This window comes from Clinocottus analis, unplaced genomic scaffold, assembly GCF_023055335.1.
Source record: "Clinocottus analis isolate CAN_PGR_092001 unplaced genomic scaffold, fCliAna1.0.p SCAF_6, whole genome shotgun sequence".
In the NCBI taxonomy this organism is placed as follows: Eukaryota; Metazoa; Chordata; class Actinopteri; order Perciformes; family Cottidae; genus Clinocottus; species Clinocottus analis.
Window position 1 is genome coordinate 5,977,358 of NW_027176218.1, and position 26,695 is coordinate 6,004,052.

The 26,695-nt window shown below is 42.2% G+C and overlaps 2 protein-coding genes across 3 annotated transcripts; one reads left to right on the top strand and one right to left on the bottom strand.

Annotated features, from left to right (window-relative positions):
- Positions 1-2,633: 2,633 nt before the first annotated feature.
- LOC137804499 (calcium-independent phospholipase A2-gamma-like) lies at positions 2,634-23,226 on the bottom strand. 2 transcript variants are annotated; one of them, XM_068603777.1, is made up of 10 exons: positions 23,086-23,226; positions 21,541-22,823; positions 20,810-20,959; positions 19,818-19,969; positions 19,462-19,556; positions 18,343-18,514; positions 17,684-17,741; positions 17,154-17,345; positions 6,881-7,076; positions 2,634-4,338 (listed from the first exon to the last, which is right to left on the bottom strand). In XM_068603777.1, the coding sequence occupies exons 2-10, from the start codon at positions 22,753-22,755 to the stop codon at positions 4,085-4,087; spliced, it is 2,484 nt and encodes an 827-aa protein (XP_068459878.1). In that variant the 5' UTR covers positions 22,756-22,823; positions 23,086-23,226; the 3' UTR covers positions 2,634-4,084. The 2 variants fall into 2 exon arrangements, with proteins under 2 accessions (XP_068459878.1, XP_068459877.1); XM_068603776.1 differs by having other exon boundaries at positions 21,541-22,826.
- Positions 23,227-23,752: 526 nt separating this feature from the next.
- On the top strand, positions 23,753-26,576 carry dnajb9a (DnaJ heat shock protein family (Hsp40) member B9a). Its single transcript, XM_068603172.1, has 3 exons — positions 23,753-23,833; positions 24,294-24,524; positions 24,815-26,576. Exons 2-3 carry the CDS (start codon positions 24,308-24,310, stop codon positions 25,249-25,251), a joined length of 654 nt encoding a protein of 217 aa, XP_068459273.1. The 5' UTR covers positions 23,753-23,833; positions 24,294-24,307; the 3' UTR covers positions 25,252-26,576.
- Positions 26,577-26,695: the final 119 nt, after the last annotated feature.

Genomic DNA, 26,695 nt, shown 5'->3' on the forward strand with positions numbered 1-26,695 from the left:
CGCCCCGAGATATGCTCCCGACATGGCCGGGAGAGGCGTATTAATACTCAGAGTCTGGAGGTTTGGCCAAAGGTGCAATAGAAATCAAATTACTGATGTGATTACTGCTGGGGGACAAGTGCACGAGTTAGATCTGTTTACATCGAGGGACGAGGCATTTCCTCTCTCAGCCTGCTGCATTATTACATTATGATTTTCCTATATTGAGTGGGAGCAGCCTTTACTGGCTGCCTAACCTTGTTAACACACAGGGGGCAAAAGCAAGACATGAATGCACTAAATACAGCGCGGTAGAGCGCCTGTCTAATATATGTTTTTATAACTGTTATCCATGTGAATCCCAGGTAAAGTAGTTTTGCTCATCTCTTTGAAACAACAGTGCTACAATTGCAGGTGCTTTTGGTTATTTTCCACAATAGTTAATATATTTTTTTGTATTAATTAGCAATGTTTATTTCACAAAATGTAGCTTTTTGGGTTATCTCATCTCTCATGGGTGAGGAGCATGAATCACTGACAAATTGAGATGAACAAGTTTGGCCACTGTGACCATGATTGTGTTTATATGACACCATTCACACAGATACATTCTTCATTTAGCCATGAGTATGTGTTTTTAATGAGCACATTTTATGATAATCCTGATTTCTGTGCCACAATATGAATTGGCTCTGAAAGAAACTACTGGATCAAGCAAGCCAATCAAAGAGAAATGCAATTTTAAAAAGTAAAGCCATCAGCTTCAGATGCTGAGTGAGGAGATAAAGAGAATAGTGTGCTCAGTGTTTAGGGAGAGTGGACAGTATCCATTCCAAACCACAGAGTACTTCCTTGGGATTTGGAGTCAATACACTGTCATTAAACTCTGGAAATCCATGGTCCTTGATAGTTTGTGACTATATCACATCAACCAGCTTATAACCATGTCAAATGCGTGTCATTTGCTCTCTAAACCCACAACATACTCAGAAGTAACAACTAAATGACATGCTTATTCTGCATAAACAATAGAAACTATAAATAGGTGTATGCACTTATATATATAGTACATAACTGAGGAAGAGTCTGGCTCCCAACACTGCGTGTGGAGACCAGATCTAATGACACCGGCTCCCTGACACGTCAGCTCTGAAGGATAGCGTATCGATTTATTCTACAGGTGGCTGGTGCGAACAGCACGGTGGACAGACTTAAAGGAACTCGCGTTGACAGTGATCTTTACAGGCATCACGTTGGCTTTTGATGGCCATCTTTAAAACCAGGAATGCTGCATTCAAGGCCAGCTTTTGTATTATGGTGCCACTGAGTGAAAGCCGTTTGTACCAGTCTCCCCTGGCACAAACTAGTCTGCAGGCTCTCACAGGTTAAATAAACACCGGGGCAATTCATTGACAGATGGATCATCCTGATGAAATAAATCATTTCTGGATGAAGAGCCTCTTTTTCACGGTTAACTGGTCCTCCTGGCGAGGAATCCAAATATCCAATTCTCAGTCAGAATCCATTACGATGTATTTTTTATAAGTGAATCAGACTGACATCTCCAGGTAAAGGGTTCAGTGTATAATCGTGCATGTTGCACATAGGCTTCACCAATTGAGTTCATTTATATATTTGATAGATAGATTGATAGCTTTATTAATCCTGAGTAGGGAAACTAATTTATCACCATAGACAACAACCGACAAGGTTCACAGTCCACAACAGACAGAAAAACACATTACAAGAACAAACACCAGGACATGCCATATAAAACAAGACAAGACACTTACCAACATAAAAAAAGATGCTAAATTTAAATCTAAAAATGTTCATTAAAAAATTGAACTGCTGCCGGTAAAAAAGACCTTCTCAGTCAAACACTTTGTCTAGTATTTTCATCTGCAAAAGTTAAAAATTATTTATATATTAATGTATACATTTACAGTCAATAACAGTCAAAGTCCACCGTATGCATGCATTGCTATTTGCTCTGTAATATTTGATTCCAGGTCAAACTAAAATCATGTGATTGTGAGCGGCCTCCATCCTGGTTTTATTTCTGCCTCAGACCATGTTGACGCTGTTTGTTGTGTCCTCCCTCTTTCTGTGGACACCACTGTGTTTTCATGCGTGTAAGCAGTTGGTGGAGAGCTGCGTCACTGCATGGTGTTTACGCTGGAGGGAAACGCCATCCATCACATCCAGGGCTGTTACCCAGGTGCCGGAGCGCAGCCTTGCACAGTCATCTCATCTCGCCGTCCTCTCATTTGTGTCAGGCGGCTTGGGGAAGGGCCTTCAAATGAGCTTCCCCTGAAAAATACACTCCAACCTTTTACAACACAGGTTACAGAGACAAACTAAATCCACTGTCTAGTCTCGATGGATCGTGTGCCTGCAGTAGTAATTTCACCAATCAGACTTTGCCTCAATCAAGCTAATCACCTTGGGAATTAGCAGCGAAGGTGCTTTATCAGTCTAGATCTCCGTTTGAGACATGAAACGGTTGTAAGTACAAGTGAGCAGCTTCATATCCGCCCGGCTCCTCTCCCCGAGATGATCACGAGCCAAACAGCAGGTTTTCTCCAATCACAATCAGCTAATCTTCATATAATTAGGATGCGAGATGCAGCGAGGTTCAATGATGGGTTTTAATTACATACACTCTCAAACAGTCTTTACACAGAATCAACAGTGGAATTATAATAATCTGGGTAAAATCTACATCCACTTCACCTAATTTGTTCCAGGAGTGACCGACACAATGCCGCATCTGTTATACAGTACTTGGCCAGGTTAAGCATGAATGTCTGAAGTTTTTTTGTTTTAACTGTACATGTGATTAAGATCATTTGAAGCCATGAAAAATCAATTAAGCAGCAATTGGTTTGAAACCAGTCCCTCAGCTGTGAACAGCGTGATTTAAATATGTCAGAGCACAGCAGAGAGGGGGAAAGGTGCTTTAGAGAAGGAGGCAGCAAAGGGAAGGAGGGCACACTGAAGACAGTGCATCACCTGTGGGCAATCCGTAAAACCAAACAATCAAGCAACACGAGGATAAAAGCGTTTGAAACAAATTAACTTAAAATACTCGAGGCTAAAATAACACATAAAAGTTACATCCTCATGCCGCCGTGCCTCCATTTATATTCATCTGCTATTCATCCTTACAGGTATTATGTAAATAAATATTGAGGTAAATCTTTTCAACACACACACACACACACTTCTTTAAAGTTTTCCACTTGATATTTACTTTTCTTTGTGTACAATCTTAAATATAACATGCACTTCCATATAACTACACTATACTGTAATGCTTGCAGTGGGCCCTCATGTACCAAGTGTTTCATTAGCAATACACAGTTAGCTGCATTGTTAAGAGGTGCACATTTGAAAATTGTCATTTGCATCTAGTGCTGAAATAGGCCCATTTACAAAAACAAGAAGAATGTTTTTGCTTTTGCTTGACAATATAACCTCACAAACACAAGTTTGTGAGGTTATATTGTCTGTCATAATATCTTTAAAAAGGTAAATTATGCTTAAAAAGTGCTTAAAAAGGAGTTCTCACTTGGTGAAACAAGTTGGTTACTGGCTACTGCAGAACCTAATAGTATTCTGTCTATTTTAGAAAATATCTACTCGCTTTCTTGCCAAACGTTAGCTGAGAAGATTGATGCCATTCTCGTCGTTACAAAGCACACATTTTCTCGTCTAACTTTTGGCAAGAAAGCAAACAAAATGATTTCCTAAAATAGTGAACTATTCCTGTAAGGATACAATGTGCATTGGCTAGCTGACAGTGAATCCCTATTTAGAGAATTTCCAAACCTACATGTCATTTGACACATTTTCTTTTAATGCAACAGAGTGCCTCGTCGAGTGTCGCCACCCACAAAGACAGCCGAACCACAATCACAGGGTGAAGTCAGAGTGAGGAGGAAGGTTGTGTTTGGCTTGTTGGACACATTGTTGGACACATTACCTACAACTAGGACACACCAATGATGGTAACAGGACATATTCTAGGCAATTTAGAAGAAGGGGAGAGTTCCCAAGTGAGGTAAAGGTGGCTTGTGTTGGACTCAGAGCTTTGAGGAAGTTAAAAGTTATACATGTCAGCCCTCAGCTTGGCCCACTCCGTCATCCTCTGGACTGAGCTTTTCTCTCGGGTGAGGATGCGAGCGACCTTCTTCAGCTTCTCCTCGTTCCTCTCCAGATAACGGAGGCCGTCAGCCTGCAGCAGGTTCAGCTTCTCCTGACGGTTTTCGTCCATGGAGATGTCTTCGTTCATGAAGGGGTTGAAGCGGTAATAAGTGGTGGGAGGGAGGAAGGCGTCCAGCATGGCGTGAACCTCTGGAGGCAGGAAGAGAGGCGAGGGGTGAGGGTCGCACAAAAATCATACACGGCATCTTCCGTACAGACCGAAATCATAAACACACAATTAGCTTCCTAATAGTCTCAGTCTGTTCAAACATTCAGATATTGTGATAAGAGTGAGAACGGCCGTGTGAATTCAAAACTTGCCTGTCAGGGCCGTGACAGCATTACATGTGTAGCTGAATATGAGCACTTCAGGGCTGAGAGTGTGAGGCAGTGCCAAGTGAAAGTGTCTAACTTGTCCTTCATGGTTGTTTTCAAAATGCTATGTCTGAGAGGTTTAAAATCAACATGCAAATGCATACAAACAGGCAGCGAGCAGCAATAATAGAGGAAATATGCCTGAAGGATCCAAAAAGGTGGCGGAGATTGTTTCCGTCTGTTTTTCCACAGAAGTTCAGTAGAGCAAAAGCCCGGACATGGATTCAATCAGACCGAGCCCCTTTGAGGATGTGAACTGAAACTGTGATTTGCTTAAAAGGTTATATGGAGTACGTTATCGACGTTCTTCTGTTTTATACCCAGTTATGTACTGAAGTGATACACTGAGAGGAAGTATATTTACAACATTCCTGAGATAAAGCCTGCTTTCTTGTTGAATAGATAATATATGTAGTTAAAAAAAGTGTTAAACTTGACAAACCATATGCTCCATACAAATAGCGGTCCGCATTTCACCTCTATAACTTGGTCCATCCAATCTAAATGTACAATTATAAAATAAAAAAGCTAACTACTAACTAACAGGGTAAGAATATGCAAAATGCAACTTAACTTCTGTGAGCCAGTCAAAAATAACACCGCTATCTTGTCATGCTTACGTGTTAGCCATCTGTTTGCCACTAACCAGCGGATGTGCGCCTTGATAGTTTGGATTTAGCCGAAAATAAAGAAACGTTAAAACTCCGCCCACACCTTCGCCCCAACCACTCTGTAGCCGGGAGACCACCCTGCCAGGAGGAGAGCGTTCTGCACTTTCGCTGCTCCGGGAGGCAAAACTGCAGCTCCATTTTACGGAGAACCTCATTTGTGGCCTGCTGAACATGACTAATGTGAGTTTGTTAGCGAGTAACAAGCCAGTTTCATCAGGAGCCGTTTACATCCCAAACCCCATTAGATGAGCCTCATCCGTCTCCAGCAGCAAGCCCAGCTCTACCGATACACCAAGACAAAGCAGGAGGCTTGTGAACACCGAGGCAGGAGGGAAGAAAAAATATGTGATAAACACTCTCGCTAATCTGCGGTTTCTAAATAACAAAGCCCATCGGATAGCTGGGGAGAGCTTAATCCCAAAGATAGGAAGAACAAGTGCAGAAAAGCATCTGGGTCACCCACTGCACCGCCGCAGCACCAACAGGGAAGGGGCTGAGCCAAATTTAGGCACAGCAGAGGTGCCCATGTCCAGAGGTGATAAGGAGACGGAAGCAGTTGCTACTACTGAGAGCCACAATGGGACGCGCCCAGAACCAAGTCAACCTGCAGTGCAGTATTTTTTTTACACTGGTGACATCAAAGCCCAATTTCTTCCCCACACAGACGACACAGAAGCAAAAGTCTTCCAACATTTTGATGATGGTTTGTATCAATTTAACCTTCATGTGTTGACATTTACCAAGATAACAGCATTGCAATCCCTTTATAGATGGCATGCAACATTAGTTTGGCTTATCCCTGTCAGTGGGTTTAATATTTGATGATGCAGCTCATCTGTGTTTGGATCGCAGTGTTGTGTTTTTTGGGGACATATCGAGTAGTGATTCCACATGTTGGACTGTGGTCTTGCCAGTTTGGTTTTGTTTTGCCTGATCTCTTTTAAAGTTATTCAAATCAACAATATCCAACACTTTTTTCCTCTTCTTTTTTTGCTGCAGTGATTATAACTGTTATTTGTGAGTGATCAGGATCGGATTTCTGTGTCCAGACATCAGCAACCTATGTCCGCGGGTTGCTGTGGTAATAGCGTAGGCAGTAACCACAGAGATACGGGGGTGATGCGGCTTTCCAACACGGAAACATTCGCCCTCGAAACAATTGCGCTGCCAAGTCGTGGTGCAGAAAGAATGCAGACAATTTATGACAGGGTCTGGGCTGGTAATCAGAACAATGCAAATGGATCAAGCAAGAAGAAAAAGAAAAAAAAATATGGATCCTACATGTCCAATAATGCAATCAACAGCACTTTTTCCTGCTTTGGCCTTTCTATTATAAATGTGTATTGGAAACAACCCAAAGAATATCTTTAACAGAATTTTCTCAGAATTCAGAAAGCTGCATTCAGAGCCACAGAAAACATCATCATGGAGTGCCCCTTTAAATGACATTGAGTTAGACGTTTTTCAATATTATATTGCTTAAACCAATTTAAAAACAATATATTATGTAATAATTGAGAGCAAACAATAAAGTCAACAACGACAAACTTAGTTTGAAGATGGGTACCCATTTACAGTTCGACAAATCTATGAAACTCGAAACGGCAGAATGCTTCTTTAACGTTTTGGCAGTGAAGGCCACTCACCCTCGGTGTCCGTGGCGCTGCTGATGACGTTGGTGAGTTTGGTTTTGAGGCTCGTGTAGGTGGCGCTGTTCTTGCCGGGAGTCTCAAAGCGGCCCGTACCGAGTGACACCACACACTCCAGGGGCGTGTTGGGCCACAAACACTTGCACTCGTGGATGGCCAGTGCTGTGGGGTTGTTGATCAGCAGACCTCCATCCTGTGCACACAACAGAAGAGCTGCCGTGTTAGAGTACTCATTTACACACTGCGAATGTTTCTTTGTGCCAAGACCGCAGTCAGCAAAAACAATTAATTGGCATTTGAAACCTCAAACTCTTTTCATGGATTTCTTCATTTTTGAAGAACATCTGACGAAACAACAACAACAAAAAAAAAAGAACAAATCGATGTGCAGTTTCAGAGCTGCTTCCAAGTCTAAAAAGCATCAAGCTAAATAGTTTTTTTTTCCCAGCCGTTTCAGGGAGACTGGCTTTGATATCGAACAACCGCCCAGGAGTGTTTTCGCTTTGGATCCATAGCCTACCCAGGGCAATAGAAGTAGAGGCGTTCTGGAGAGGCTGTGGGGATTGTTGAATAGGCATGAGGCTGAGGGGCCGCAGGGCTGTCGGCTGGCAGCGGGATCAAACACACAGGGGCCAGTCCTCATTAGAGAGGCCAGGCTGGGGGGTGGGAGCCGTGGGCCCCGAGGTGTCTAGGGACACACTACGGGGACGACTGCTTGTTTACGTGACTGTGTGTGTATGTGTGTGTGCATGTTTGATCGAGAGCTCATGCCTGCTTAGAGTCAATGCATATACTAATGTGGGTACGCGTTGGTGACAGCATATGTCACATGGATTCAAACACAATAGGCCTTGGGGACAAGGGGAGGGAACGCCCCATCTTTTCCGTTGGGTCGCAAGGGCACAACACGGCTGTACAAATCTGTAGCCGCATACGTCGGGATGGGGAGTATGAGGGCTGTCTTCTCAAGGTAGAGGTCCGCTTCATCCGAGGAGCTGGACTGAGAAATTCCATCATCAATCAAAATACCAGGAAAAAATTGCAAAGGGAATTGGTCATTGTAGTTTGACTGGGGGCAGACTGGAAGAAGTGATAGCTCCATGATAGAAGATGCTTTGTGAGTCACGCGTGGCTTTAAATAAAGTAGTTCTCAATAAAATGTTTGAAAAAATTACAGAAAATGTTTTGGCAACTCTTCTGTAGCCAATTAATCAGTTTGAATAATCTTTTAAGAAGATATGTCAAAATGATCTGGTCAGACAAAACAAGACATTGAAATTCATTATAGGCCATAATTCATAATTGCCTGACATTTTATAGACAAACATCATATTAATTAATCTAGAAAATAATGAACAGATTAGTCAACAATTAACATTTTACCTGATGACCTGATGATGGCACCAGATGAAGGGTTAAGGAATAACAAAAGTCATGACAATTCATCCTGAGGACCAAATGTTGAGCCGAACTCCTTAATGTTGAGATTCGTCACAAAATAAATGAAAACATTGAGCTGCTGGTGGGGCTAGATAAAAGGTCAGGGGATCGCTAAAGTCTTAGGGAGTCATCTTCAGGGCACCATAAATTTCTGTACCAAATGTCATGACAATGCATCCAATAGGAGTTGAGACATTTCAAAAAAATAGAACCGAATGTCAATCCTGTAGTGGCATTAAAAAGAAAAGTTGGGGGACTAGGATTAATCCTCTGGGGACCATGAATCACAAAATAGCGGTAGTGGACATTGCTGGCATGGCTAAAAATGATGAAAATATAAAACATTACAAAAGGAAAATGACTCCAATCCCTCGGAGTCACACCGTCTGACAGAGGAATGTTTTATGATTCAAAAGAAGTCTATTTAAAAAAAAAAAAGATAATTAACTGTCTGAATCATTTGAAACCTTATAGTTAGTTATGAAGAGAATTTCCTGTGCGAGCCAGAGACTGAGAGGGCACCCGTCCCACTGGCTCACTGATGTGATGGAAGTCACACAAAGAGGGTTTCACTGTCCCACAAAGCATGGAGGAACTGCTGAGGCAGCCGGTTGTCCGAAGCACGTCATTATGCACCAGCAGGGTATCTGGCAGACCAAGAAATGAACACAGAAAAAAAAAGGGAGAAAATGCCTGGATTGGAGTTGCTCCTAATGGAGACTTAGAGGGACTGGCGCTGTGGAGAGCACCAGACGAACCCAGCTGGAAACAAAACAACTGCAGTTTTCTTATCACTCACACCACTGTGAGAGGCTCCATTTTCTGAACTCGGAGGCAATTACGGCAGCGGTCTGGGACCAGTCACGGGTTCTTTGTGCCGATAGCTGGGGGCAAGTTTCACAAGCACAGTGGCCGGCCTTGCACACACAACCCCGGCATGTAACATTAGAGGCTAACTGCACAATGCTCCTGTGAGCTGGGAGTTGAAAGCTATAACTTGTCTCCATTTCAGTGCACCTGCTTGAGCAATTCAAAAACATAGTTGAGGCCTTAAAGAAAAGTTGTTTTGTGGCAGTGAAGAAGCATTGTGGAGCCACTGAAAGACGGTAGGTAGGGTTTATTTGTGCGTGTGGCGCTCAGAACTTCCTCGAAGAATCAATCATTTCGAAGATAATTTGCATCCGTCATCTCCCTCCGCAGCCGTCAGGAACAAACAAGCGCGCTTGAGGAAGATGGTGTCGCGCTCAATCGACACTGAGAACAGTTTGACACGATGCTGAAGCTGCGGTGGGAGAGCCGGGGCTTTTTAAAGCCACTTTTCAGTGAGATATCCACACTTGGCTTGCCGCCACATTCTCTCACTGAGGCCAGGGCATATTTGGACGTCGACTTAGAAACAATGATCTACTTAGGGGTAACTGCAAATGAGCTTTGCATACAAAAACGGCCAAAAACAAGCCGTCAGTCAAACGCTCAGCATGACGCAAGGCAAAGGTCACTTCCATTTATGTGGATTTAGAGCTGTAATGCTGCTCAAACTGACAATGACTCAATCTCACTTGGGAAAAAAAGAGCCATGCATCATTGTATGAATGTCCTCAGAGGGCACAACCCTGTCAGTCGAGACCATGTGACCAAGGTTTAACCTCCGTCTGAAAGGAAGCAGAATTTTGAAATTCAGAGTTTGAATAATGGCTTCCTGAAAGGCTTAAGGATTTCCTTTTGACAGCGTTCCTCGATTCCGGCGGAGCCAGCTTGTTGATACTCCAGAGGCTCGCAGCTCCTCCGGCCTCGCCTTTGGCCCTCAGGGTCTGACGGCTGATTCACAAATCAGCTCCTCGTTTCCCTGCCGCTTAAATAAAACCACTTTTCCACTAATTAGGGATCCCACACCTTCAGGATGATGTTTCCCTTCTTCCGATCGCCAATTAAACTGAAATAAGGCTCTTAAAAAGAAACCGCTCTTGCAGCGTATTCTGAAATACAACTAGCGAGATGATACGAGCCGTGATAAATATACAAAATTAAGACGTGTGTGCTTTTAAGGTCCCTTGCTTTGCCGTTTGAAATTCCTCAGCTGTCATTAACTTTAGGAGGGCTAATCTTCATTGTGCCAGTTAAAGCTGTCTTGGAGAGTGATTTGAATAGGAAAGAGGTGCTATCGTCGGGATCAGTAAAAGTCATTTCACGCCCGAGTGTATGTCAGCTCCCATTAGCTGGGACAGCAAACTTCCTCCTCTTCATTCAGCCTGTGTGCCTCTGCATCTCTCTCTGCCTCTCTAGCCTGTGGGCAAGCTTCAATGGCATCTTGTGCGATGGTCATTACGAGCAGCCACCGCACAGAGGAGCACAGAGGGCTCGCTCAAATCTCAAATGAGGTGAGCCTTTCGACATGCATCTGGTGCAGCATTCACATCACAGTCCCGGCAAGCAGCTGTAGCCATTAAGACTTCTTTGGCTTCTTTGACCGGGGGCTGGGCTGGAGCTCCGTCATGATTTATCACGAGGCTCCCCTCTTTCAAAATGATTCATTAGGGCAGCGTTACATAAGTCGTGGACATCCGATTATGCAAGTCACAATAACCAGACTGTTTCCCAGAGATGGTCATTTAAAAATCGTTAAAAGTAGATAGATAACTAGGCTGCCATAATAAAATAAACTCTTGCAAAGCTTCAGGAGTTAGCACAAATCTTCAAAATCAAAATCGACGCCGTATGCGCATAAAAGCTACTTTCTATGTAATCAACAAAATAAATCTACTGGAGTAAAATTAATTGGCTAAAAAGGCATCCAATCCACATAAAGGCCACCATTGTCAGCAGCGAGGATGAGAACGACAACATGGTCAGTGGGGTGAGTGCCACTCTTCAGGTCAAGTCAGAGGGCTTCATGCCTTATTATGCAATTACCCCGACCGGCTCGTCACTTTGCCTTTTTCCCTTTATGAGCCTCAGAAGGGTCACATTGCGGCTGTCAATAGAGCAGAGACCCATCTCTGTGTGTGCCAACTTGGCCCCAGGCAGGAAAGGAAAATTAAGATCTACCGTTCACGGTTACCTTTTTCCCCACACATTTCGGTGCATATGTGACCACACATGTTCACCCGGAATTGAAACAATGAATCATCTCTGCCAACTGTGGCCATTCAGATTACATTGTGACAATTCCTGTAGTGAAATAAATGGCAGCAGGACACCTTTTTTCCCCCCGAAATTTACTCAAGTCTAGGATCCCTTGAGGTTTTATGTATATATTTGACAACTTCATATTAGAAGGCATAATTTTTCTGTCCGTCATCTGCTGAGCAATTTAAAGCTCATTTCCCTGCTGTACACAGGAGAAGTGAGCGAACACGCGCACTTGCATACCAATACAATGCAAAGCGAGGTTCAAAGCGGTGATTTATTCCAAAGAGTCGGTGAGCCACTGCAGTGAGAAGTGTGGTGCACTGTGCGAAGACAAGGTGGTTAGGGACGGAGAGGAAAATTCAGGAAGGCTTTTACACAGCAGTCACTCAAGATAATCAGTGGACTGGCCTAATCCCCAAACAAGTGGGGCAGTGCAATCAAGTGTTTGTGCAAACGTACGACTACAAAAGGAACAAAAAGGAGCAGCCAGTGGAAAAAAACAAAAAGGTAAAGTGATTATGAGAGAATCCGTGTGTGTGTTTATACTCGAGGGACAAAAGATCCAGAGATGGTCTGGGAGGAGGAAGCCGTCTGCAGGAGGGCTCAAAAGTCTGAGCTCCATCCTCCGACAGCCTCCAGGCCGAGCTTCCAGGGCTTAACACAGGAGGAGAGGATGGGATGAGGAAGTGGCTGAAAAGCTCAGATTCATACTCGTTGTCGCCTCCCTGAATCCACCACCTCTCCTCCCCTCTGCCTCATCTGAGAAGCACTGCAGTGCTGAGCATGTAGTTTAAGACCAATAAATCCACCTCCACTGGCCTTTTAAAAAAAAAAAAAAAAAAAAAACAGCGAGAAGAGAAAAAAGGTGATCCCAAAAGGTTATGGTTTTTTGAACTGCACTTTTGGAATGGCACTTAGTTATGTGAGACTGCATGCTACTTTATCCACTTTTCCTCACACAGAATCATAACAGTCTGAGTTCTTGAGCCAACGCTGCCACATTCAATGACTTCTCAAGACTCATTTATGTCTCATTCCCTCTATCCTCTACGAGCAACAAGAAATATAAAAGTGCTGATGTGACCTACTCCATTTCAGGCTGTGTGAAGTCTTTCTGCCGAGCATTGTGCCACGTTAGGTCTCTCAAGCGCTCACACTCTGGTGGTGGCCAACTGATCCCATGCCTCCCATCCAATGCTGGCAAGAGGTGGGTACAAAACATGCTCCCATTCCTCCCCATCGCCTCAGGAGACGCCATAGCAACAAGGCGGACAAAATCAGGGCCCTCCTCGCCATTCCACGCATGCCCTGGCATCCATTGTGAAGCGTCTGAAGTCTTCTACTTCTGTTTTCTTTAGAGCGGAGATAACAGAGAGCTTTAATGTGGAACCACCCTCCCTTCATCGCCTCCATTTTTCCCCCTCCCCCCCACCCTCCTTGTTCCCCCTCTTTAAGGCGTCCTCTCTGTGGCTGTGGTAGCAACTGTGTGGCTTTGATAACACCACGGCTGCTCGGCTTCAAAAAAGGTCTTACTCCGAGTTACAATTTCCCCGGCGTTACCAGTCGGAATCTAAATTTCTGGCGCCGTCAGATTTTCAATTTGCGGAATCACAAAAGCATCAGCAAACAATCCCAACTTTCTTGAAGCACCGCTTGAGAATTCCAGCATTCGTTCAGCACATGGCACCGCTATGGTCCCGCTCTCGACGAATCAAAAGGGCGATTGTTAAGGGCTTGAATTAAGTGGAAACTCTGTGGGCGTTTGTGGAAAAGAGCGAGATGACTCTCTCTCTAGGGAATCCTGACATCACACAGACAGAACGTTATGCTCATGACTGGTTTCAGCGGCTCAAGAAGCCAATAAAATGAAGAAAAAAAAGCCGTAAGGCTGGGTGGCATTTTCAAGCTGGCGAGGGTCACGTGGAAATTAAAGTAGCTGACAGCAGTTAGAAAATATATATTAAAAGGAACTTAATAGAAATGCTGTTCTTTGGCTTTATCCTAGATTACACTGTCCAATCATGTTTGACAACTCATTAAACATTTCTTTGGACATCCATATAAAAATGGCTCTTTTACAATCAGAGCTGATGATGGAGTAGATATAAAGAAGAAGCAATAAATTCCTCAGTGCAAGCCACATTCATCTAGAAAGCAGCGTTCTCCAGCTGCAAAATGTGTTGTGCTTGTTGCATCCAGTTGAATCATTTGCCATCGCAGTGATGTAGTTGGTGGTAAGGAATAACTAATACTACTACTTCATTGCCTGTGCTCTAAATTAAGCACAAAAACCCACAGAAAACCCCAGAAACTGAATCGTTCTGCTGATAAACGTCAGCGAGTGCAGAATCTGCAAGACGCTGTCGCCAATGCCAACGTTTCTATGCATGAAAGTTTCTCTTCTCACATGGACAGAGGCGTGCTCAAGACTTCAGAATCCTGAAGATTAACACAACCAAAAACGCGTCCTTGTTCAATATAGAATCGACTGAGGATTTGGGGTAACAACTAGGTAGGAACAGATCATCCGCCACGGTGAATCCTGAAAGGAGTAATTCAATTTCTCACAAACTGCAACAAAAGATATAATCATAATGGACACTTCTGTAAACTTAAACTAGAGGACATTTTGTTTCAGTGAGGCACAAATACGGTGGCCACTCCCACCTCCTTTCACTTGTTATGGACATTTGAAGGTATGCATAAATAAAAACAGCACACTGAATGTTTTTCAATATGTAGAGGTTAACATCAACAACAATGTTGTGATGTTCAAAGCAAAAGCACAAAATGCTTTTCCAAATAATAGAAAATAAAAAAAGGGATAGAAAGTGGAACATATGAGCTAATAGCATGCAGGAATTGTCAAAACAAAACACCTTCTTAAAAATATTTTCAACATTTTTACTGGCCTGAGAAAAACATGAGCAGAGCAAAATCAGAACAGAAGCTCTCTTATTGGAATTAATTCAGTTTTTTCCATGAGGATATTTATTTTTATAGAAATATAATTCTAATATAACATAAAAACAACAAATTTCACGTGGTATATATTAAACATATTTAACTAATGAGGTTGTCAAATCCTCTCACAGAAAGACATTTCCTGCCGGAAACTAACAAGAGTTTTGAAATAACTGCCATTTGTCTTAATTGTCCAGCTTTTCATTTTTAACGAGCCCGACGTGGGATTCAGTTGTGTGTGATGAATGAAGCGCTGAATTGGATTAATGTATGCAGCAAGCTGAGGAAATCTCCCACCACAGGTGGGTTTTCATCAACCAGTCTCTTTCATTCTGTGCCCCTGAACTTCCCCAGTCACCTACACAACGAACACAGCTTCCAATTAAGAGTGTGGGAGCGCGGCGACACGGGATATTGCCTTTGATGCAAACACATGCTCATTCACGTGTGCTGTGTCTACTGTGAGTTCTTCTGTCTCCTCCTCCCCCACGCCCCCCCCCCCCCCCCCCTCCCGCCCCGCCCCACACCTGTGTTTTCAATGTCGATTCAAGGAGATATTGAAATCTGGATGTGACGGGTCAAACGTTGGCTACATCAACTGAATACTCAAACAGAAGTGACGCATCATGACTTGCATTTGTGTTTTCCTGTGTGCTTTTTTTAAGATCGGATTTTGTTTACCTTCGGTTTTAACTTTTTTGGAAACCATCTTTTTTTTTTTAGGCCCTTTTCTCAATAATTTTCATACCCAAACTAAAAAAGGTGTATCTCTGCAACCACTGGGGCTATTTGAATAATTTGGGTGTTATAATACAAGGTACACATGTGAGATTTTGTTCAGATAAGTAAATATCAGTCTATATTTTACCAGTTAAGTGTAAATAAAGATGATACACAGAAAAGAATTAAAAGGTTTCAGGTCCGCCGAGAAAAAAAAACAAACTTTCAGGATAATTATTTCTTTGAAATGATGCAGCTGTAAGGTCTAACTCTAACCCAAATCATAGCACAATATGTGAACATTCTCTTTGCAAATGTTGACTTTGATAAAGTTATGCAGGACAAAGTTAAAGAGGGTTTAGTACAAAGAAAGTTCAGGTGAGGACTTTAAAATTTGCATTGGGATGCATTTGTGCACATCTGTGACATTTGAATTTGCTCATGTACCAAACTATATATTTAGTTTGTATATTACTGATGGTGTTTAATACATCTCAATACAGCAGTTTTTGGCTTATTTTTCATAAAGAAAGTTAGGACTTACAGTTTTATATAACAAATCGCTTGTTTTCTTTAAACACAATATAATTCACCCCGACTTGTTTTCTAAGATTCTACTATGCCTCTCTACTCATGTTTGTTGTTACTGACTAAGCCCTTCCTGAGAAGGTGAAGGCAAACAGTCTCCATGCGTATTGATTAGTAAAACGGTAGAGTGGAGTCGTAGTTTGTAATGTCACGGATGGCTAATGCATACCTGTTTAGTGGTGATGGATTTGAGTGTGTGTCTCACTGCGACTCACTCTCCTGCTAAGATGTTACCGAGTGAAAATAAGCAGAGACAAGGAAATGGAGTTCCTCCCCCCAACTTGCTGTGCGGAGGATTTTTCTCATTAGACTCCTTTAAATCCTTCACTCTCCACCATCAAAAACGACTGCACATGCATTTAAATCCAGCATCCCAACAGTAAGCACTGGATTATTGGAGCAGAGTCTGGTGGTTAAATTGTCCCTGGCTGCGTAAATAAATGGTGCTAATGTGAAGCAGAGTGTGAAAGAGAGCATGAATAAAAAAATAAGCCTTCAAAAAAAAAAAAAAAAAGGTACAATGAACGTGCAATATAACAATATTTCACCTGAAGCTGTGGTGGTAGACTGAGTGTGTATTATTTTCAGGCATCACAGTCAAACAGTTTGGAGTGTTAAAATGTTATAGAATAGAAAGATTTGAGGAAATGATGTGTGTTTCCAATATGTTATAGCCCCTTATATTAATCGGACTGAAAATGACCTTGCGTCTGTCTTGAGGGCAGCTTAAGAAGATTGTATTTATGCACAGCAGGGTTACTTTAGTGACTTGATTACTTCTTAAAATCAAATCCAACTGTGTATAACAGTTTGAAAGAATTGTGTTAAATAATCATTTGAAAGACTTATCCAACATCACCTATATTGTGTATGGATTCAATAAACTTCTGTTGACAAAATTTCAAAAACAGGAAACGGAGGACTTGGCAGACATTGACTTTGAGTCTTCTAGACATAATGAATTTAAAATAAATTTGTAAAAAAAAGTAAGCTGGGTCACACAAAATTGTTCAATAAAAAAAAGGTACAATCCCACAAATAGAGCGCAAAATCTGACGAATGTATGTTACATTTACCCTCAAGTGTGCGCGTGCAGTGTTTGTATGCATCTGTCTTGGATTGACCTCTTAAAAAAAAATAACTGAAAAAGCCTGACCCATCAGCTCAGAGGGCCGCCAAAGAAAAAAATCCTGAAAGAAAACATTAAATATTCATCATGCTGTCACTCTGCCACATGTTCTCTTGGAATTTAAGCTTATGCAACAGCGCTCATGACAATCGTCCTCGATTAAAGCATCAGCGAAAAGCTTAAAATCTACATGTAGAGTTTAAATCCCCTGCCGTGGAGCCCGATCATGTTCCCTCTTCTGTAACTCCGGAGATAATATGCATGATTTAATCATCCAGTTTCCCCCTTCTCGTTACTGACCTGGTGGAGATCATTTCCCAACGTGAACTCCTGGAAATACCCGGGGGCTGCTGATGTGGCGCGGATGGCCTGCCAGAGCTGGTGCTGGGAACCCCCCAGGTAGGGAGAGCGCACCCCGGGCAGCAGGTTGTAGTTCCTGAACACATATGCCTTGAGAGTGCCACGGTTCACAATGGTGCTCACCGCTGCCACCTACAGTTAGAAGAAATAAAATACAACCCGACTTTTCCAGCATGAGGCAGCATTTTTACAAAGAGAGAATGTGAGCATCTTATCAAGATCAACATGCTGACAGATTCATTTAATATCTTCTCTGTACTGTGGGCTTCATAGGAGTCTGCTGACACATGAATTCCTGGATACCTCCTCAGCCACAGCATCTTATATGGCTTTAGAGTGCATTTTCCTTACACTTGTCATTGCAGTGATATAGAGCTTTTTTTTTGTAACATCCCATCAAGGTGGGCCAATGGTCAGTGCCAGAACAGAACACAAGTGAAGAAGGTGTGAGGCCATCTTCTAAAGCTTACCTTGGGGCATTCAGGGTTTCTTGAAGTTTCCACCAGAAGCTGAGAGCCCATTTTCTCTCTGTGGACGGAAAGATAGGGTAATGTTATTTTTTTTGGCATTGTGAATTTTAGACAGTAGCTTGACTAGATACAGATTTATTTCTGCGAGCTTTCACAAAACCCACATGCATATCAGTTAATGGGATTTGAAACCATTGTGTGATTGCCATAACTATTTTCAAAAGGACAATTTTACTGCTCTTGAGGTTTTTTAGGCCATCTACAGCAATCTATGAATACTCAAAACGAGCACCGACAATATGCAGTGGTGGGTTTTATTCGAGAATATAAATTTTACTTTATTTTTCAGCCAGCCAGTTTTACAGATTGGGTGACCCTTGAAATGTGCTTGAGCTAGTTATCTGTCACAGTGAACACCATGTCAGCTTTTATGGTTACCCATAATACATTATTGTTGCATGGCAATACAGTACAGAATAATATTCTGCAGTTTAAATGCATTATCACAGAAAAATAAATTGCACCTTTGATCATTATAGTTAGGTACTTCCAAATCACTGTTCGTTTACTTTTACTTCCTGTTTTTCCACTTCCAGGGCATTTTAACATCCAAATTAACAAAGCACAAGCACCACTGGATAGATGACAAAGGAACTGACCTGAGGATGTTCTCCCAGGCCTCGCTGTCATAGAAAGCATGGTTCCAGCCCATCTTTACGGTGCCAACAATGACGTTCTGCTTGAAGACATCTGAACCCAACTTCCGGTAAAGATCATCACACTCGTCCAGTGGGATTTGGAACACACCTAGCATGAACCCCAAGATAGCACCTGAGGGAAAAATAAGAGCCAACAGTCACAGATGGAACGTGACCGAGAAGGACTCGTGAATGAACCGCACAATAGCATGCTTTTGTAAACAGGAAGTACAACAGATTCCTTTGGGAACGCAACAAGGTAATGAAACATGCAAACAGGCAATGTACAGCTTGACGTTGATCTCAGTTTCAAGGTGCCTGAAGCTGACGCAGCACTACCGGAAGGATTATTTGTAAAGATTAACATTTCCCTCTGTTTATCTATTCATAAGAAGTGCTTGAAATGATCACAGCTATTACCCTACAAGCAAATACTTCTCAACTGCTTTCTCTCCGGGATTAAGGATCCCCGACAGGATAACCAATTCTCTGCAGTGCTACGAGGGCAGAGATGAGGTGTACCTGAATAATGTGTGTGATCAACCGCGCCAGATGTGGCCCAGATGGGTTTTAAATGTGTGAACAACATTCGATAGAGCAAACGGATTACATTATGCTCTGAAAACATTCACTAAATGTGAAAATGAAGTGCCACCAACTGGTGGGGATTAAGACTGAGAGAACTGATAGGAACTGGGGACAAACATAAACTTCTGGTGGTGATTAACGGCCACAGTGCTCTGCAAATATTTTTTCAATCTGCTGTGAAATGAAAAACAACCAAGCGGCAGGTGGAGAAGACAGTTTTAAGGGATGATCCACAGCATCCCCTTGTGGAAATTGTGCATACAGGAAAAGAAAATAAGAATTCACCTGTTTCCTAAAAACCAAATGAGGTAAAGCAATTTCATGACAAATATAATTTCATGATCTATTTAACAATTTGAAACAGTTCTGCTGTGGCCTAACCAGAGTACGAAGCACAGTGGCGTGGTGGTGAAATTTAGCTAAAAATAAGAATTGGGCAACAAATGGGTCAGTCAAATAATCCAGACAAAGTAGGGCAGTAGGACAACTCACCTGTGCTGACTCCACAAATATAATCAAACAGTTTGTAAATGGGTTTTCCAGTCAGGGCTTCCAGCTTGTGTAACGTTTGAAGTGCAACAAGTCCCCTGAAAGTACAAAGTCAGACACAAAGAGTTCTAAATGAAAAGGATGACAACCACGAGCACACAAGCTGTTTAATTTCCCACTCTCATAACAAAGACAAATAAGAAAATACATCCTTATCCATTTAACTGCATATTTCTCAGGAGGACAGTTGATTGAAACGGTAAATAGAAGCAGGGAATTGCTTTTCAAAACAAGGCCTTGACTTCAACAACTGCTATTGATATCTTACTAAAAAAAAAAGAATAAAGCTGAACTTGTACCTTAACCCTCCTCCATCTATCGTCAGGATGCGTATGCCTCGGCCTTTCACAGGTTTATGGTGGCCCACCAGAGTGAGGGCTTCTCTAACTGCTGCCCTCAGGCCTGGGTCACTGGCCTGTTTCAGACGCAGGAGGCAAGGGATGACCTGCTCCTGATGAACACATTTAAAAACACACTCCGGCCCTCAGATGTGGAAATGAAAAACACAGCCAGTCGTAATGGATTAACATTCCCAACACCAGCAAATGGTTTGAAAGGTTAGTATTGAATAACTTTCTAACGCCATCACAGATAAGGCAGCGACATAAATAACTGCTGCAGCATGTTGTCTGCATGTACGACAGTCACGAAGGTCTGACATTAAAACAGAGAGCAACATGTAACCTGTCGCCACAGCAGACAATCTGACATTTGACTGGCATGGGGAAATTTCCAAAAGCAAGCAGAAAGCTATTATCTACATTATTTACACGATATGGCTGTTTAAGGATTCATGCTACGACTGTTTAAGAATACACGGCAAACATAACAGGATTATGATTGCGTAAAGACATGCTGCTGTAAATACCGTCATTGGCTCAGGTTTCTTCCACCTCTGATAACGGCCTCGAGTAAGTTGGTATAGAGTTTGTCGACACACATTTGTATATAACATTTTAAGCATCACTTTCACAAGCATCACAAGTTAAACATATTTGTGCTCAAAAGCCAGATAATTGGCTGGGCTTCAATGGGACACCCTCTGTGCAAGCTGAGTCTAGAAAAAGTAGTCTATTTCATTACGTGCTTGAGTCCCCCATCTCCCGAGCCCGTTTTAAGCTGAACTTATTACTGCTGTTTCAACAATGCATAACAATTTTGTAATGTCTTTTGCCTGTTTGTCTCTCAGTGCATTTGTCAAAGGAAAAACTGAACATTTTGCTCCCTGCTCAGACTTTTTTTGTTGCTGCTTTTGACATGCTCAGCAGGGTCGGACACATCCCTTGCTCACCTTGACTGCAATGCCACTGGTTTCTGGAAACTCCAGGAGGTGGTAGCTGAGGTCCTCCACCCTGTTGATGTAGACCTTTACATCTGATGCCCTGTGGAGAGCCTGAACCAGACCCCGAGTTCGATTGTCCACGCTCACCCTGGCAATGATCTGGAGACCAAAAAAATGTAAAAAGTGCAACTAGTGAGGTCCAGCTTATTCTGGCACACTTTAAAAAAGATTAGTCTGAAGAAGAAAATCTGCTTTAGCTCATACAAGTACACCAAAATGTATTATTAAATGTATATTTTAATTTCGAAAGGTAACTCATGTATTTTAGGTGTGCTTTTGTGTTAAGTGTAACATAAACTGGACCAAAACCCACAAGGATAATCACATCAATGATAGATTTATTGTAAATTTGTCAAAGTCAGGCAATGTTCTGCTATTCCAAACAAAACATATTAGTTCCTGTTTCGAATACTGAATCCTGCTTTGACATTGAGTGTTGTGTTAATCTTCACAACATCAAAGCATCAGCAGGTTTGGCCAAGAAGGTACACACCTTTTGTGGCTCTCTAACTTCACAAGGGGGTTATTTTTGAAAATAGATTCCGAGAACTCAGGCAACACGCCAGCACATTATACTACCCTGAGACATATAGAGTAGCAAGAGCTCTGGTCAATGTCTGGACACACATACTAGGAACCATCTAATGTTGGAATCATGTTTCACTTCAACATAGACATACCTTCTCTCTTTGAAGTAGCAGTTTTTTGGCCTTGTCCTCAGCAGTCGTCTGCTCCTTAATAATAGTGGCCTCAATATGTTTGACTGGTGCATCCTTTGTATTATTTTCCTCCACTGTAGCACTTTTGTTATCTGCTTTCCTAAAACTTGGGACCAATGGACTAAAGTAGCTTCCTACGAAGGCTTGCACAGTGGGAGCCGAGTAGGACAAGTAGTGTCCTAAACCCTTCTTCGTGGAAGGTGGGGTAACTGGAGCAGCAGAGACTGTTTTACCAGGTACCGGCATGAGGTCACTAGTTTGTTGACCCTGAGAGGAAGCAGGGGAGGAGTAAACATCTTCCACTTTCTTGTTGTTTGTACTGATGCCAAAGTAGGAGTTGATGTGATGGGCCACATAGTTGTACGTCTCATCCAGGCTAACTGAAAAGGGGCTGGGATGGAAAAGTGCTGTAGTTTGTTCGGAAGTTGTGCTCTTGATCTCAGCATCCCTCAGCAAAGGTTTAATCTCCTCCTTCTTGGCAGAACTGGCTTTGACAGCGGGAACAATGCGTCTTAACCTTTTTTCCTTACGTTCACCCACAGTCACAATTGTGGCAGCGACAGTCGCTTGGATAGGGTTGTGAGAATGCGTGGAGGTAGTGGCATTTGCATCCAATGTAGCAGCAGATGTAGGAATAGATTTAGACGTAGGAACAGGTTTAGGTGGCGATGTAGAAGGGGGAGCAGCAGGAGTGGGTGGGACTGCACTCTCCTCTGCTTTTGGGGCTGACTCAACACTTGCCTCAGCCGTTTTCCAACCTTTTAAAGCATTCGGCTTGAGTTTAGCGATTTTGGAAAGAAGTTCCGTATGCGTCCCACTCACAGCTTTAGAAACTGTATCCAGCGTATTCCTGACCCGCGACATGTGTTGGCTCAGACCAGCAGACCACCGCGAGGCTGAAGTGTTCAAGTACACAGCGCTAGTGTGGAGACCAAGCCTTTGTCTAACTTGGTTAGCCTTACAGATCCATCCCTTTCGCCCGGTGACACGAAGGTGGTTGATGTGCCTCCAGCTGAGATAGCCAACCTTGTAGCAATAGGGTTGTTGTGCACGGACCCTGCAGTGAGAGGTACCAGACAAGGGAAGTGATGCTGCTGACTTGTAGGCATGCGTTTGCCACAAATTAAATGCTCTGCTTAATTTGACACAGGTTTTCAGAGCCCATTTATGACTCATTCTTCCAGGTCTTGAGAGTGTGTGACATCCACATCAAGATTGGGTCTTTGCTCTCCCTTTTCTTTAACCTGCTGATAAACAATACAAAAAAGGAGGTTATGGATGAATTAAAGAGAAAAGAAGTGAGAAGAAAAATGATAAACAAAAAGTCATTACCTAGAATAAAACTAACAATGCTCCTAAAAATGGCTTGCTCTAATATCCAACGTTATTCACCATAACATGCTTCAACATCAACAACTACCGTTAGCTGTTAGCTCCAGTATCACAGCTAGCTAACGTTAACTCAAGAGCATTCATAAACACAACACACACCATAACAGACCATACCTTTTAATGTCACGGTATCATATAAGCCAGAACTCCTTGTATAATCTCATTGAGTCCCAAACCTCCGTTAACGGTCACAGTAAAGTAATACAACGTAAGTTATGGCAACACACGATCAGTCGACCTGACAGAACGTCCAGAATGACGAGCGACGCCAGTCAAATGAACAACAATGACCACGTGACGCTCTCTTTGCTCTGCAATTGGATAGCAATCACTTGGCCCCTTAAATGGAGTATGTTGATTGGTTGAGGGAGTTCTCCACTGTAGCAATGGGTTCCGTTTCTGAGAATACGCCGGACTTCTCCCGGAAGGCAATGAGAAAGGTGGAGCCAGGATCAAATATAAAAAAAATGGTGACCCGCTCTTCCAGGTATCACGCGTGAGCAAATGAAGTGCTCAGCAGACTTTTTTTTAAAAGTGTGTCAGAGTCTTGTAGCGTTCATATCTGCCTAAACTCTATAATACAACATATAGTATAATGTTCAGACGTAGTTGGTTGCAGTAGCAGTTCGTAATACTATTCATTAAAAACAGTACATAGTTGCTGTAAACACTCACAAACAGCATCAAGGTCACTATCGGACAGTTGAGGGGGGTAATAGCTGCATTGGTCGACAGGGGGCAGACTACCAAGCTGATAACGTATCGTTACTCTGATTCAGTGAAGGATCGAAGAAGACATGGACGCGTTGTTCGCACCATGATGCAGCTTTTGACCGCTGCCTTCCGATAACAACCACCGAGGGTAAGAACTGAAAACCATCATCATGTAGAGCGTCGGGTGAAACAATGTTTAATTGACAGAAAGCTAAACTGACTTGTGCACACCCTCTAAAATGTGAGAATGTTTAAATAAAAGGTGAACAACGTTACCTGGTCAGTTACCTTCTCGTAGCAACATCAGCTAACATTAGGAGGGACGTGTGATGGCTGTGACACAGTCAAATATATCGTTAAGATTTACTTTCATGAGCTATATACAGGGTATAATCTAATCTGGGAAGCATATTTGTTGTTGCCGAAGTTAATATGGTTACGCCATCCAGCTTCGATGATAAACGTACTGTTCACAAGCTAGCAATTAACTGAGATGACTTGTTCTCCAGATGTGTCAACGCTGATTAGTTCTTCTTTTTGCTTCATTTGCATGCAACACCTTTTCACTTTAATTTACCAACTGATATGTGTCTCTCTTTTCAATCCAGGGGACATCGGAGCCATGGCAAGCGCGCAGTCCGCCGTGACGTTTGCAGTGTGCATCCTCGTGATAACAGAGCTCATACTCGCCAAGAAAGATTACTATGATATCCTGGGAGTGCCTAAAGATGCTACCGAGCGACAGATTAAAAAAGCTTTCCACAAGCTTGCAATGAAACAGCACCCCGATAAGAACAAGAGCCCGGACGCTGAAGTGAGGTTCAGAGAAATTGCTGAAGGTAATGGCACTATTCTATCTGTCTTTGTCATTTGGCTGTGAAAAAATCTAATTCTTTCCGGACCTACTAAAATAATCTTCTTATTTCCAATGCAATGTTTGGTCCAGTGTGAAGGTGAGAGTATTCTTCAACCTGTCTCGATTTCAATTGAAGATTTCTGGAGGATAAATATATCTGATTTTGCACGTTGCCAGATATTACACTTGCCATGTCCTTAGTTGGATCATTGTCACTAATTGTCACATGGCTTGGTCTCGAGCCTTTACTGAATTGTGTCTTTCTTTTTGCAGCTTATGAAACGTTATCAGATGAAACCAAAAGGAGAGAATATGACCAGTATGGTGACACCTCTGCACACTACCCTGGGGAGGCGCAAAGCAGACATCAACAGGCTGCCCACCAACCTTTCAGCTTCAACTTTAATGACATTTTCAAAGACTTTGACACCTCTAGCCAGAACAGACACACACGTCACCAAAGACACTTTAATGAACACTCCAGGTCCCACAAGGAGCCTCACAGCAGACATAAGAGACACTTTCAAGGAGGTTTTGGAGCAGGTGTCTTTGATGACATGTACGACGACATAGAGAGGATGTTTACCTTCGATAGACCCACCAAACAGACTGATAACCGGTTTCACGGTGGACCAAAACAACACTGTAGAACAGTGACGCAGCGCAGAGGAAATATGGTAACCACTTACACAGACTGTACTGCATCTTAAGATGCAATGTAAAATGACTTCTGGTTAAAAATTGCCTTAATGGCATACAATACTGTTGTATTGGGTAACAAGCTACTTGGTTCGAATACTGTGAAATTTGAGCACTGACATTGATTTCTGACATTCAGGCACAGAACGGTTTGAACAGTGACACTCCGTTTACTTAGCTTAGGTCTCAATTTAAATAGTTTTTTTCAAACTATTTGCTGTGTGTGCTTGTGGACTTGAACATGATTGTAGTAGATTTCGCTTGTTGTTGAAATAAGCTGATGGGGAGTATTTTTGTCAGTATTTTTTAAGCACCTTTTGTCTTAGTGGAATTGTAGAGTTTGGAAAAATAAAACAATCACTCAATTTGTCAAAGGAATCCCCATGTGTCAGTTCACCCCTAGTTTACTACTTCCATCTTGTTATTTTGGACAGTTTTGACTTTCTTTTGTATAGGTTTTTGCCATTGTGGTTCTCCAAACTCAACTGAAGGCAGAAACAATAGCTGCCAGTGGAGTTTTGCTTATGGTTGTCAAATAGGGTGCAATGTCGACAAAAATCTGCAACCCTCCACATGTTGGCCACACTGCCAGTCATCTTTTTTTTAACTGTTACTGAAACATTTGTGGTTACATTTCATCAGTCTAATTGTTAATACTTCTGAAGTAGAGAAAAGGTATAAGTAAAGAGAGAAATGCTTGTGACTCTCTTTTTAATTAACACACTTATGTGTGAAGTCCATAATGTTCTTTTTGTCTCGGTGTTTGTGTTATTTTGTGCACTTTTTAGTGGCAAAGGACATCTGGGTTTAGGGCATCTTTAATATTAAAAAGTCACAACCATTTCTCAATAATTAATTATTAATTAATCAGAATTTACTGTTCCAATGCTTAATTCAACCAAAAAGTCTCAAATATAGGTATTTCAAAACTTTTGACGGGCATCTCATAAACTACAAAGAACCAGAGGACCAATTTAGCTTTAAGCTGACTACAGAATGTACTAAAGCGTTCATGACTTCTAATTGTACTAGTCACAAGGGTCATTGTTTATTGCAGTTTTGTATTCACATTAAATGTAAAAAAATAAAAAAAAATACAATGCTAAAATACTGTGTGTATAAGAGCTTACAAACATCAATGTTGGATTCTCTGAATCTGGGGATTCACCTCAGAGTTGACTCGAAGATGAAACTCCCAGTAGATATTGTTTTTCAGATCATCTATTACCTTTTACGGTGACGTTCTCCTTTTTCATTTTAGTGTGCAATATTTTTTTCCTTGAGTGATAATGTTGTAAATATTCAATGGCACATTCCGTTTTGTATCAAATGTGTTTTCGAGACATAAAAAAGAAAAAACAAATGATCTTTACCGGTTATTTTTATGTTGTTTGTAAGAGTGAACATGTTGCTTTCATTGTTCTTTGTCATTTCATGTTTGGGATCTTTTCAGAA